General features: G+C 31.8%; 2 protein-coding genes across 3 annotated transcripts in view; both read left to right on the plus strand.

Annotated features, from left to right (window-relative positions):
• Positions 1-15,000, plus strand: part of LOC122353861 (G protein-coupled receptor 137Ba-like) — a 1,117,577-nt gene that overhangs the window by 740,966 nt on the left and 361,611 nt on the right. The window lies entirely within an intron of this gene.
• eml6 (EMAP like 6) overlaps positions 1-15,000 on the plus strand; it is a 50,701-nt gene that overhangs the window by 20,792 nt on the left and 14,909 nt on the right. For both annotated transcript variants that reach the window (XM_043251711.1, XM_043251712.1), the window contains exons 11-29: positions 32-199; positions 1,506-1,612; positions 1,783-1,883; positions 3,017-3,203; positions 3,729-3,834; positions 4,715-4,808; positions 4,898-4,998; positions 6,124-6,326; positions 6,410-6,521; positions 7,668-7,795; positions 9,453-9,594; positions 9,669-9,821; positions 10,866-10,997; positions 11,237-11,325; positions 11,397-11,564; positions 12,452-12,653; positions 12,780-12,906; positions 13,835-13,913; positions 14,018-14,147. In XM_043251711.1, the coding sequence (XP_043107646.1) occupies positions 32-199; positions 1,506-1,612; positions 1,783-1,883; positions 3,017-3,203; positions 3,729-3,834; positions 4,715-4,808; positions 4,898-4,998; positions 6,124-6,326; positions 6,410-6,521; positions 7,668-7,795; positions 9,453-9,594; positions 9,669-9,821; positions 10,866-10,997; positions 11,237-11,325; positions 11,397-11,564; positions 12,452-12,653; positions 12,780-12,906; positions 13,835-13,913; positions 14,018-14,147 (2,529 nt within the window). The remainder of the gene's footprint in view (positions 1-31; positions 200-1,505; positions 1,613-1,782; positions 1,884-3,016; positions 3,204-3,728; positions 3,835-4,714; positions 4,809-4,897; positions 4,999-6,123; positions 6,327-6,409; positions 6,522-7,667; positions 7,796-9,452; positions 9,595-9,668; positions 9,822-10,865; positions 10,998-11,236; positions 11,326-11,396; positions 11,565-12,451; positions 12,654-12,779; positions 12,907-13,834; positions 13,914-14,017; positions 14,148-15,000) is intronic.

Here is a 15,000-nt window from a genome sequence, read left to right on the forward strand (position 1 = left end):
TCCCGTGCGCTAACGAATGCCGTTCTTTCAGCCGCCAAGTTCAAGAAGTACATCGGCCACTCCGCCCACGTGACCAACGTGCGCTGGTCACATGACCTGCAGTGGGTTCTGAGCACGGGCGGAGCCGACCACTCCGTCTTTCAGTGGAGGTTCCTGCCGGAGGGAGTCATGAACGGAGTCCTGGAGCCGCTGCTGCAAGGTCAGCTCTCATATTAATGCATTCGTGTCCCGCCGTTTTGTGCATTAATCTAGGTAAATAAACGCCAAAATCATCTGCGTTTTAAAGTTCAGCATTTACGTGAATATTTAATGCATGCGTGCAGCATTGTGTTTACGGTCACAAATAAGTATATTAATAAATAAATGAATAAATGATAAATAAATTAATAATTTAAAATGCAATGTGAATGAAATATAATTACTATTAGGCCTAAGGTGTTACTTTATTTCATAGGATAATTGTAAAAATTAAATAAATATAAAAATAGCGCTTAATATAAAAATATGTTTAAATGCAATATTATGTAATAAATATATACAGTTTAAATGATCTAAAATAATAATAATAATAATAATAATAAAAGCTATATGCATTCTTCCATGCAGCCTTGTGTATAAATATTTTTCAGATAAAAATACATAATATATTATAAATGTAATGCTATTAATATAACAATGTAATGCAATAAATACTTAGTATAAATAAATCTAAAATAATAAAAAAGGACAAAAGCTCTATACGTACTGATAAGTATGAGTAAAAAGCAATACATAATATAATAATATATTTAAATGTAATTAATATAATATAATTAATACTTAATACTAATTATATAATAATAATAAAAAAGCACTATACATATTGTGACATGCAGGCTTATGTATAAATAATTTAGAGATAACAAATAGTAATACATAATATAACAATATATTTAAATGTAATTAATAGAATTAATACGTAATATAAATTATATAATAATAATAAAAAGCTCTATATATATTGTGACATGCAGCCTTATGCATAAATAATTTAGAGATAAAAATTGTAATACTAATATAATAATATATTTAAATGTAATTAATATAAAAATATAATATAATTAATACGTAATATAAATTATATAATAATAATAAAAAAGCTGTATATATATTGTGACATGCAGCCTTATGCATAAATAATTTAGAGATAAAAATAGTAATACTAATATAATAATATATTTAAATGTAATGAATATAATAATATAATGTAATAAATATTATTATTATTATTATATAATTTATATTAATATGCTCTATACATATGGTTACATGCATATGTATAAATAATTGTAACCGATATTAAATAATAAATAAAAAACGATATTAACCAATCATGAATGTGTCATTAAGTGATATTGTAAGTGAATAAACACGGCAGGAATAAAAAAACGAGTTTTCAGTTGTACGTTTAATTTTGAGTAGGAATGAATCATATCATCCAGAGAAAGCCATGTTCTGGTTCACAGAGAGCTACGCCGACTCTAACAGCGGCGATTCTGACTCGGACCTCTCGGACGTTCCCGAGCTGGACTCAGACATCGAACAGGAAGCCCAGATGAACTACGAGCGCCAGGCGAGAGACACTTTAAAGCCAACTTTGGGTCTTATATGTCGTGTTTTATGTAACGCTCACGCTCGGCCGCTTTCTTCCTGTCCCTCTCATTATTTTCACAGCCGATTGGCCGGCTTGTTCTGAATCTGTGAATGTTTCTGCCTGTAACTCTTCTCCCAAACACCCCTCAGGTGTATAAGGAAGATCTTCCTCAGCTCAAGAAGAAACTGGCCGGATCTCTGAAGAGACAGAAAGCGCCGGACGAGGGGCTGCGCCTGCAGTTCGTCCACGGGTACTTTATTCTAAATGCATACGACAATATATCAACACATGAAAATGTAGGATATTATATGGTTTTTTTTTTTACCAGAATGAATCCATTAGTTGTAAAGTATGCATATGTACACTTATAAAATATATTCATCTTATATGTATAATTTATAATATAAAATATACCTTTTTAACGTGTATGTCTCAAATATCGGTGGATGTTTTTGAATATTTTTTTTTTTGCCTAAACAGAACAAAAACAGGAGCCTGATTTAAAAGACAGTAAAAATAAAATAAAATAAAATAAAATAAAATAAAATGAAATAAAAAAATAAAATAATATTAAATTAAATTAAATTAAATTAAATTAACTTAAATTAAATTAAATTAATTATTTAATTATATATATATATATATATATATATATATATATATATATATATATATATATATATATATATATATATATATATGAATAAAAAATAATACAGTAAAAAGTAAAAATATATATATGATGTATATGTATGTATATTGTATGGAGTCGAAATGATTGATTTTTTTTTTTCCAATGTAAAGTAAAGATAATTTTCCATGATCTGTAAATATATTAAAACTTAATTTTTGATTAGCAATACGCATTTTCAAGGACTTCTTTGAACAACTTTAAAGGTGATTTTCTTTAGGTTTTTTCGCTCCCTCAGATTTTCAGATAAATATTGACCTGTCATAAAAAAACATATACAAATGGACCTTACATAGTTTTTTTGTTTGTTTTTTTGAATATATATATATATATCTCATCTTTAGACTGGTTTTTGTGGTCCAGGGTCACATTTCGTTTCGTTCGTCAGTTTTTATCATGTATATAATGTATATTCTGACCAAATCATGATTATTATTTTTTTGTACAGTTTTTATATATAAAAGTGTGTATGTATGGTTTGCATTTAGGTTATATATATATATATATATATATATATATATATATATATATATATATATATATATATATATATATATATATATATGCATGCAATGTGCAATATGCAACCCATGTGAGAAAGTTGAGTTTTATTCAGATGGATGTTAAATGTTCTCCTCGGGTCTGATGTGTGTGTGTGTGTGTGTGTGTGTGTGTGTGTGTGTGTGTCTCAGGTACCGGGGCTGTGACTGCAGGAATAATCTCTTCTACACTCAGGCCGGAGAGGTTGTGTATCACGTGGCGGCGGTGGCCGTGGTGTATAACAGACAGCAGCACACGCAGCGCTTCTACCTCGGCCACGACGACGATATCCTGAGCCTCACCGTCCATCCCCTCAAAGATTACGTGGCCACCGGACAGGTGAGAGCTTCTCACGACAACAAGACTCCGGCTGGTGTCCGAAAATACATTTGTGGTTCGAGCTGTCAGTATGAACCACCTTTTCGTGGAAATAAATGTGCAGTGCGTGATGTTGAACCGTGTGTGTGTGTGTGGTGTGTGTGTGTGTGTGTGTGTGTGTGTGTGTGTGTGTGTGTGTGTGTGTGTGTGTGTGTGTGTGTGTGTGTGTGTGTGTGTGTGTGTGTGTGTGTGTGTGTGTGTGTGTGTGTGTGTGTGTGTGTGTGTGTGTGTGTGTGTGTGTGTGTGTGTGTGTGTGTGTGTGTGTGTGTGTGTGTGTGTGTGTGTGTGTGTGTGTGTGTGTGTGCGTGTGTGTGTGTGTGTGTGTGTGTGTGTGTGTGTGTGTGTGTGTGTGTGTGTGTGTGTGTGTGCGTGTGTGTGTGTGTGTGTGTGTGTGTGTGTGTGCGTGCGTGTGCGCGTGTGTGTGTGTGCAAGTGTGCGTGTGTGTGTGTGTGTGTGTGTGTGTGTGTGTGTGTGTGTGTGTGTCAGGTGGGTCGAGATCCGGCCATCCATGTGTGGGACATCCAGACGCTCAAGTGTTTGTCTCTGCTGAAGGGTCAGCATCAGCGAGGGGTTTGTGCTCTGGAGTTCACAGGTCAGACCAACACACACAATTTAAAATGCATCTCCTTTAACACTTATTTATTTAATCCTACTTTCACTTTTAAAATGCAATACATTATATATATAAAAAAATATTATTATATTATTGTTATTATTATTAATGATGTATTTCTCATTTTCATTTAACTCAGTGAATTAAAAGTGCATTCATATTTAAAAAATATAGAGATAAAAAATGTAAACTAATAAATGTCGAAATGCACATCGAAATTTCTCGAATTCAGCTTACATTAAATTTAAACTGAACATTTAAAAATGATTTTAACATATTAAATATGAAATATTAAGTATGATAGTGTTAATAGTTTCATTTATAAAACCTACATTTCACAAACTTTAATAATACAATAAATGACACTAAATGTTTTTATTTTAATTAGTTGACACTTAGTTTATTTTAATTGAACTAAAATGTACTGAGATAAATGAATAATAATAATGAAAAAAAAAAAATCTAAACAGACATTTAAAATGCGCTACTATTAAAAAAGACAAAATTGCACAACACATTTATAAACTTTAAATTAAAACAAAAGTCGAAAAGAAAAAGATAAAATATTAATTAAAATGTATTATAAATTATTAATATTAATTACATTATTATATATTAAATAAAACATTAATACTTTCCAATTTTTCTAAAGTAGCTGTAAATACATGGAAATCATTTGAGATTTGAGTTAAAATTAATATGAAATATTAATATCCTTTTTTTCAAAATAGTTACATTGTAGCATTAAATATGTGAGGCAATGCATCTCCCTTAATGTTTCCAGAATGTTATTTTTACACAAAGTGCGACTGCTTAAATCAGTTTTTTTGCTATGCATCCTGTTATTTCACTTTTTTAGCGGATGGCAAGAGTCTAGTGTCCGTGGGAATCGACGAAGAGCATTCCATAGTCATCTGGGACTGGAAAAAGGGAGAAAAACTGGCCAAATCCAGGTAAAAGCAGACCTTTTTCAGCTGTAAAGAGTGTACGCAGCGTTCTGAATGGCTCAAGAAACACGTGCGACTCTCTCTCCTTACCATAGAGGACATAAGGATAAGATCTTTGTGGTGAAAGGAAACCCGTTCCGCATGGACAAACTGCTGACGGTGGGGATGAAACACATCAAGTTCTGGCTGCATACAGGTGAGAATCACAGCTTTCAGCTCAAGATGTGTGTTTATATGCAGAAATATCTGAAGCACAAGAACATGACTGTGAGGAGAATCAGAGCTTCAGAAAATATTAAATATACTACTTTGTAAATGATGGGGATAAAAGTGTTTTTACATGAAAATATATATATATATATATATATATATATATATATATATATATATATATATATATATATATATATATAAAAGAAAAAAGAAAAAAAGAAATATATATATGTGTGTATATATATATATATATATATATTTATATATATATATATATATATATACATATGTGTGTATATATATATATATATATATATATATATATATATATATATATATATATATAAATATGTATATATATAAACCAGTAAAAAGAATGCATCTCTTTCATTTATTTTTGTAACTTTTGGGATGCAATAAATTGTCATTTCAATTAGTTTTCAAGGATGCATTAAACTGAATGTACTAAAATGAATAATAGTAAAATTAAAAAAATTCTACAACTACGTAGACATTATTTTATACATTATTAAATACAACTTCATTTAAAAAAAAAAATAAAACCTAAAAAGTATTTTTTTAACGAAAACAGAATTTTTTTTTTTTCTAATAATAACAATAAAAATAATTTATAATAATAATAATATAATAATAATATAATAATAGCTACATTTCAATAATAATATATATATAATATATACATATATATATATATATAAATGTATATATATATATATATATATATATATATATATATAAATACTATATATATATAAAACTAACTTCTATTAAAAAGTGTTATAATTAGTGGACAATAAACCTATGTCCAGACAATCTTTGTAAACCTTTGTCGAATGCCTAGACAGTGTTTTTACTGAAATGTCTGAAGCTCAAGTCTCTCTCACGAGAACATGGCTGTGAGGAGAATCTGCCACATCACATCGAGCCGCCGCAAGCTGATGTGACCGTTTCGTCAACTTCACCATCAGCGCGCCGTATTTGACCAATTAAACGCGAGCGAGAGCTTTAAAAAGAGCTCAGCGAGTCCAAAGCGAATGCTGCAATAACCGAATCGCTCTCTTTTCCCTCTCTTTCTTTCCCGCTCCAGGAGGAGGCTTGACGTTTAAAAGGGGCATCTTCGGGAATCTCGGCAGGCAGGAGACCATGATGTCCGCCTGCTACGGCCGCTCCGAGGACCTGGTGTTTTCTGGGGCGACGACGGGCGACGTGTACATCTGGAAAGACACCGCGCTCGTGAAGAGCATCAAAGCTCACGACGGGCCCGTGTTTGCCATGTGCTCCCTGGACAAGGTGAGCTGACCTCAGCACGGCGGCAGACGCAGGTGGGTGCAGTGCAGTTTTCTGTGCTGTTAATGGTGTGTTGTGACCTGAAGGGTTTTGTGACGGGGGGTAAAGATGGAGTTGTTGAGCTGTGGGACGACATGTTCGAGAGATGCCTGAAGACGTACGCCATCAAGAGGGCGGCACTCTCGCCTTCGTCTAAGGGTAACTATACACCCTCGATTAGTCAATGTACTATATTTTGTTTCAGTAATATTTATTAGTTCATATTTTGTATTGTGAGGGAATTTCATGGTAAAAATAGACTATTTATTTTTACTCAACTGGGTATTTATAAAGTACTCGCAGCATTATTAAAATGGAAAGTGCTGTTCGTAGCAAATTTAAAAAAGCCAATCCTTTTGCAATTCTCCAACCTAATCGAATGCTAAAAGCTTGATTAAATAAGTAGATAATAATAGTAATATGTATACATAAATATTAAGGGTAAAAACTATATTCTTTGTAGTTATTGCAGTGTTTTTTCAATTAAATTAATGTACTAGGGTTTGTTTTAATAATATTTATTAATAATAATAATAATATTTATTAATAATATTTTTATTTTTGTATTATGATTTCAATGTTTATCTCTAAAATATTTATATTTATTACATAATAATAATAGTTAAATATAACATTTGAAAAAAACAATATTATTTTTAATGAATGCACTGTTCATTTCTTTAATTTATTTCTATATAACATAATAAAAATGTTAATAAAATAATGCGTATTATGTGTACAGTGTTTCATTTTGTGTAGGGAAATTATTAAATGTTGTTGTACTAATAAAGTAAATATAGTACTTTGAGGGAATTTGAAGGTACCACAATTTTATATTAAATGCAAATATTAGAAAACCATTCATATTTTCAATAAAAGTGTTTGTTAAAATAATAAACTTTTTTTAAAATTTTTTTATTTATTTTATTTTATGTATTGTCATATATATATATATATATATATATATATATATATATATATATATATATATATATATATATATATATATATATATATATATATTATTATTTTTTTTTTTAATTAATTTTTTTTTTTATAATATATTTTGTATTGTTTTAGGGATTTCATGATACTGTGATAAACACAATGCTTTTTAATTTAATTATAAGATTTGTACCATCTGTTAGGAGATATGTACCCCAAAAATGACTCTGTATTTCCTATGCAGTTTCTATGGTGTTTCTATACGTTTCCTACCATTATGATGTAGTAAAAAAGACAACAAACTGAAACGACCACAGACCTACAGAGGGTTATTCTGGTGTGATGAATCCTGTTGTTTAGGACTGCTGTTAGAGGACAACCCGTCCATCAGAGCGATCACTCTGGGACACGGACACATTCTGGTCGGCACCAAAAACGGAGAGATTCTGGAGATCGACAAGAGCGGCCCCATGACTTTACTCGTACAGGTACGCTCAGAAATACAGCTGCAAAGAATAACAAGATCAACTCCCATTCGATTCACAATTTCTCACAATCTTTTATTTATTTATTTTTTTACAAAATGAGACTGAAGACAAATTTTGCAATTTTTGTTTCCTTGGTTACCGATAAGCAGCAGTGATACAGTGTTTCCTTGGTTACCAATAAGCAGCAGTGATACAGTGTTTCCTTGGTTACCGATAAGCAGCAGTGATACAGTGTTTCCTTGGTGACCAATAAGCAGCAGTGATACAGTGTTTCCTTGGTTACCGATAAGCAGAAGTGATACAGTGTTTCCTTGGTTACCGATAAGCAGCAGTGATACAGTGTTTCTTTGGTTACCGATAGGCAGCATTGATACAGTGTTTCCTTGGTTACCGATAAGCAGCAGTGATACAGTGTTTCCTTGGTTACCAATAAGCAGCAGTGATACAGTGTTTCCTTGGTTACCGATAAGCAGCAGTGATACAGTGTTTCTTTGGTTACCGATAGGCAGCATTGATACAGTGTTTCCTTGGTTACCGATAAGCAGCAGTGATACAGTGTTTCCTTGGTTACCGATAAGCAGCAGTGATACAGTGTTTCTTTGGTTACCGATAGGCAGCATTGATACAGTGTTTCCTTGGTTACCGATAAGCAGAAGTGATACAGTGTTTCCTTGGTTACCGATAAGCAGCAGTGATACAGTGTTTCCTTGGTTACCGATAGGCAGCAGTGATACAGTGTTTCCTTGGTTACTGATAGGCAGCAGTGATACAGTGTTTCCTTGGTTACCGATAGGCAGCAGTGATACAGTGTTTCCTTGGTTACCGATAAGCAGCAGTGATACAGTGTTTCCTTGGTTACCGATAGGCAGCAGTGATACAGTGTTTCCTTGGTTACTGCTGTACACTACTTTAAAGCTCCCATATTGTCAAATCTGAAATTTCCTGGCTTTTTTCATAAATAAGGTCTAGGGGCTATTTAACTACCATATAAGTATCACAACAGTAAATCTACAGTAAACAGCACACATCCTGCATGAAGTAGCTGTGATGTTTCAGTCAGTTCATTTTTAACGTGTTTCACCACAGCTGTCATCGGTTTCTTGTCTGGCAGTGTCATCAGCTATGCGATCATATTTCTAATTTGAGGCTGTAGTACGTCAATTCTAGCACCCAACATCACAACAACAGAATATTTCATGCTCCATATGAAGCCAAAGCATCTTTCCTTTATTTTGCATCCAGTTAGCACTATGTTGTAATTGTGACGTGACTTTGACCTGATTGTGCGTCACTCAAAAAAAATCAGGCCAATCAGAAGACAGGCTAATGAATATTAACTGAACAGGCCAAAATCGCCCTGAGAGAGGAGCTTTTGGTACTCGAAGCGCAAATATGTATTCTTAAGGACATCAGCACCTTAAATAAAACTCCAAAAAGGAGGACCTTTAATATGCATCACTCAAGATGAAAAGAAAAGGCCATCGAAACACTTCTACCCCAACTTTATCACGATTTGTTTAGCATCTGATTTAAATCGTCACATATCTGAAATCTATTTTCAAGCGGCTTGTGGTTAATCGTTACATCCCTGCAAACCAGATTAGACGGTCAGGCTGGTCAAGCAGCTGAAGCGCGTGCCGTGTGTGATGTGTTTTAGGGTCATATGGAGGGGGAAGTCTGGGGCCTCGCTGCTCATCCGCTGCTGCCCATCTGTGCCACCGTGAGCGACGACAAAACACTGCGCATCTGGGAGCTCTCGGCCAACCATCGCATGGTGGCCGTCCGGAAACTCAAGAAAGGTACGCCGCCCGACAACCTCCGTTCACGTTCGGAAGATGCCAACGTCAGTTTTGGGATACGTTCGTGTTTGCAGGTGGTCGATGCTGTGCCTTCTCACCGGACGGAAAAGCCTTAGCGGTGGGTTTAAATGATGGCAGCTTCCTGGTGGTGAACGCAGACACGCTTGAGGACATGGTGACCTTTCACCACAGGAAGGAGATCATCTCTGACATCAGGTTCTCTCAAGGTATCCATCTGCCGATGGGCGGCCGTTTTGTATATTAAAAGGATAATAATAATCCGTATGCTGTTTAAATACATATTCCCATTGGAAAGCCATGTTTGGATGTATTACAGTACATCAGGGGCGTGTTTAATTATGCATCCTCGTGTAGCTTTGTTGCTCCAGAGCTGCATTTATCTCTTAAGCTTCCCATTATTTGATAATTACATTATAAAATAAAAAAGTATAATATTCATGAGCCTAATAATTCTAAATACACAAAAGATAATAATAAAATAATACATATTTTTGCTATTACATGTAATTAAATTGATTTGTGTATATATATATATATATATATATATATATATATATATATATATATATATAAATGTATTATTTTATGTAATAAATATAAAATCGTGTGTGTGTGTATAAAGAAATTAATATATATTAACAAAATAATCAGGGGCTTACAGGGGCTTTGATTGAATAATGTATATATAAATACATTTATAATTTATATATATACCTACAATTATTAGTGCTGTCAAAAAAATATTTTTTTTTAAAAAAAAAAAAATGTTACGTGTGTATGTATACATATATTTCAGTAATAAAAAAATGTTTACATAATATATTTGTTTACATTGTGTTTATTATGTATATGTATACACACACATACAGTATTTATTTTGCAAACATTTTCATTCATTTACATGTCTATATTTACATTAATATATTGTGTATTATACAATTAATTTATTTAATAAATAAACATATTTTTCTGAAATATATACATTCGTGTGTGTAAAGCGTTTGTAGATACGCATATATTATCGAAAAACAATTTTTTTGACATTTTTTATTAATATTATATATTAATTAATTATTATTATATTAATTATTAATATTATATATTAAAGCACTATATTATGGTGTTATATATTGTTTGTGTTTGTATTTTGATCAAATAAATAAACCAATAATGAAATATATTTCATTATGTAAAATGTATTAATAAAACAAGTAACGCATCTTTTTTTACTGTTTTATTTTTTCTTGAAGATGCTGGAAAATACCTCGCCGTGGCCTCCCACGACTCATTTGTGGACATTTATAACGTCCTGACCAGTAAACGGGTGGGAATCTGTAAGGGAGCGTCCAGCTGTATCACACATGTGGACTGGGACGTCCGCGGTAATCCAGACATACACAAAACACAGATACACATCCAAGCAATTACAAACACGTTAATGTTGAATCGATCCTTGAGTGAAGTTAAAATATTATTTGACAATTCCATAATTATAATAGTTTTATTAGCACAAAGCATCTTTGTTATACCCACAGTTAAAGAACGGCACCTGCAGAAATGCATCATTAGCAAGTAAAAAAAACCTGAATGCATAAAGATTTAATTGTGTGTTTTATTGCAGGAAAACTGCTTCAAGTCAACACCGGTGCCAAAGAGCAGCTGTTTTTTGAAGCTCCACGTGGAAGACGGCAAACTATCAGCAGTTTAGAGGTAAGAACTGGGCACGGCCGTATGTAACGCCGGCGTCATGGCCGCGTGACCGTGTGTTCATATGTGTTCAGTTTGAGAAGATGGAGTGGGCCACATGGACGTCAGTGCTGGGTCCCACCTGTGAGGGCATCTGGCCGACGCTCAGCTTCGACAACGCCTCTTCACTTACCAAAGACAAGAAGCTGCTGGCCACCGGAGACGACTTCGGCTTCGTCAAGCTCTTCAGCTTCCCCTGCAAGGTCTAAACCACTTCATATATATGTGTGTGTGTGTGTGTGAGTGAGTGTGTGTGTGTGTGTGTGTGTGTGTGTGTGTGTGTGTGTGTGTGTGTGTGTGTGTGTGTGTGTGTGTGTGTGTGTGTGTGTGTGTGTGTGTGTGTGTGTGTGTGTGTGTGTGTGTGTGTGTGTGTGTGTGTGTGTGTGTGTGTGTGTGTGTGTGTGTGTGTGTATGTATATATAAAACACTACTGTTCGAAAAACAGGTTTTTTATGTTCTTATATGGCTGTATTTATTTGATCTAAAATATTGTGAAATATTATTGCAATTCAAAATAGTTAATTTCTGGGTGAAAATATTCTAAAAATTATTTATTTATGACATAAAGCACACATTTTCAGCAAAAATTATATTAATATGCAGATTTGCTGCTTTTCTTATTATAACCAGTGTTGAAATGAACAATGTGTAGTTTTATTTTTGTTATTATCAAGTGTCTTTGTGATACATTAGTGCTGTTAAATTAGTGTTAATCATGATTATTGCACTTGTTTACATATGTGTGTGTGTGCTGTGCTTATTTATTATGTATATAAAAATACATATACGGTATGTATATAGAAAATATTTACATGTATGTTTAATTTATATATTTTTTTATATTATATTTTGAAGTATGCATATACACGCGAGTGTAAAAAAGCATGTGTATGAATTAATATATACATAATAAAAGTACACAGTACAAAAAAAACTATTAATTGTTCATCAGCACTATAATAAAGTATAGTTTATTTCCTTTAAAAGAGGCCAGTTAATACCTTCTTTCCGAATAGAAATCGTAAAAATCGAATGCTTATATAAAACCAGAGGTAGAATGTCCTTGATGCTTTTTTAACATTTTATACAGGGTCAGTTTGCCAAGTTTAAAAAGTACGTGGCTCACAGTGGCAATGTGACGAACGTACGGTGGTCCAATGACGACGCGATGTTGCTGTCGGTGGGCGGGGCCGACACCGCCCTCATGATCTGGGCGAGAGAGGGGATTGGTCCACGCGAGAGCAAAGCCGTGGACAGCGAGGAGTCCGACGACGACGCCGAAGAGGACGGAGGTAACCTTTTATTCGTTTGCGATTGCATTTTAAATCTAAATTAATTTTTATTTATTTATTTATTTAATTTTACAATTTCAATTACGATCACGATTTTTAATTATTGAAATTAAATTGTGTTTTTAGGGTATGACAGCGACGTGGCTCGAGAAAAGAACATGGATTACACAACGAAGATCTATGCCGTCAGTATAAGACAAATGAGCGGCGTCAAACCACACCAACAACAGAAGGAGGTCCTCGTGGATGAGCGGTAAGGAAAAAAAAGACCTTTTAGCTGTTCTTTCTTCCTAGTTTAATACCGTAAGATACTACCTTTCCGAAAATATATCAAATATAATATAATATAATATAATATAATATATATATTGTTTGAAAATTATTATGTGTGCATTATTTTTTCATTGTAATTTTAATTTAGTATTTCAATCAATAAACTATATACTATATATATATATATATATATACATATATATATAAATATATATATATATATATATATATATTTTTTATATTATTTTTTTCCTCAAATTCAGATAAAAGTTTGAAAATTATTTTCAAAAATATTTGAAAATTATTATGTGCACATTATTTTTATATTATAATTTTAATTTAGTATTTTAATCAATAAACCATGCACTGTATATATATATATATATATATATATATATATATATATATATATATATATATATATATTTTTTTTTATATCAAATATAATATAATATAATATAATATAATATAATATAATATAATATAATATAATATAATATCTGCCTAAACATATAAATAAATAAATCATTTTTATTTCCTCGGTGATAGATATTTTTCTTGTTTTAATCAGAAAATCACTCCATTTTGATGTTATATTTATCTGAAAATTATGCAAAAAATAGCCAAAAATATATTGGGTGATTTCATGCCACAGCTTTTGATGAACTTAAAGGCAGTTTTCTTAGTATTTAGATTTTCTGGTAAAGATTTCATAAATCTAAATAAAACAATGCTTACCTTATGAATGTGTTTGTGGTCCGGGCTTCATTTTGAACCATTTTTTAATATCTTAAGGCATTTTCTGTCTCAAATAAACATCTTGATTTGAGAGTGTTTAGATATCTGTAACAAAAAACGAGAGAAAACTGCTGAGGATGAAGCTCCTTTGTATAAATAACCTCCCGCAGGCCTCCGGTGAGTCGAGCCGCTCCGTTACCCGACAAACTGGTGAAGAACAACATCACGAAGAAGAAGAAGATGGTGGAGGTCAGTCTTGAGCGGATGAAGGTACAGTATGGCCCTCGTTACTGCGAGTGTGTGTGTGTGTGCTGATGCGTGTGTGTGTGTGTGTGTGTGTGTGTGTGCTGCAGGAGCTGTCTCTGGATCACGTGTTTGGTTACAGGGGCTTTGATTGTCGAAACAACCTTCACTACCTCAACGACGGAGCAGACATCATCTTCCACACGGCCGCCGCCGCTGTTATCCAGAACCTCTCTGCTGGTACTGTCCTGATCGGCTGACCTCTGACCTCCGGATTAGTGTCTTAACCTGGCAAATGCGCAGTAAAAAAAATCTAAATGAGATGGTGTAAAGACTTAGAAATAGTGAATTTGTGGGCGTGTCTTCTGAGACTAATCTGATATAAGATCAGATATAAAGTGCTGCTGACCTCTACAGGCTGCGGAGGGAACTGCATATCTGCTCAAAAAAAAAAAAAAAAAAAAAAAAAAAAATAAATATATATATATATATATATATATATATATATATATATATATATATATATATATATATATATATATATATATATATATTTTGTATTTAATTTATTTATTTACTTATTTTTCCTCAAATTCAGATAAAAGTAACTATAGTACTTATTTGTAAATTATTATTAAATTATTATAATTATTATTTTAATTTAGTATTTTAATCAATAAACCATATACTATATATATATACATATATATATATATATATATATATATATATATATATATAAATATATTATTTTATTTATTTATTTTTTCCTCAAATTCAGATAAAAGTAACTATAGTACTTATTTGTAAATTATTATTAAATTATTATTTATTATTTTAATTTAGTATTTTAATCAATAAACCATATACTATATATATATACATATATATATATATATATATATATATATATATATATATATATAAATATATTATTTTATTTATTTATTTTTCCTCAAATTCAGATAAAAGTAACTATAGTACTTATTTGTAAATTATTATTAAATTATTATTTTAATTTAGTATTTTAATCAATAAACCATATACTATATATATAAATACATATATATATATATATATATATATATATATA

Source organism: Puntigrus tetrazona, chromosome 11, assembly GCF_018831695.1.
Source record: "Puntigrus tetrazona isolate hp1 chromosome 11, ASM1883169v1, whole genome shotgun sequence".
Classification (NCBI taxonomy): Eukaryota; Metazoa; Chordata; class Actinopteri; order Cypriniformes; family Cyprinidae; genus Puntigrus; species Puntigrus tetrazona.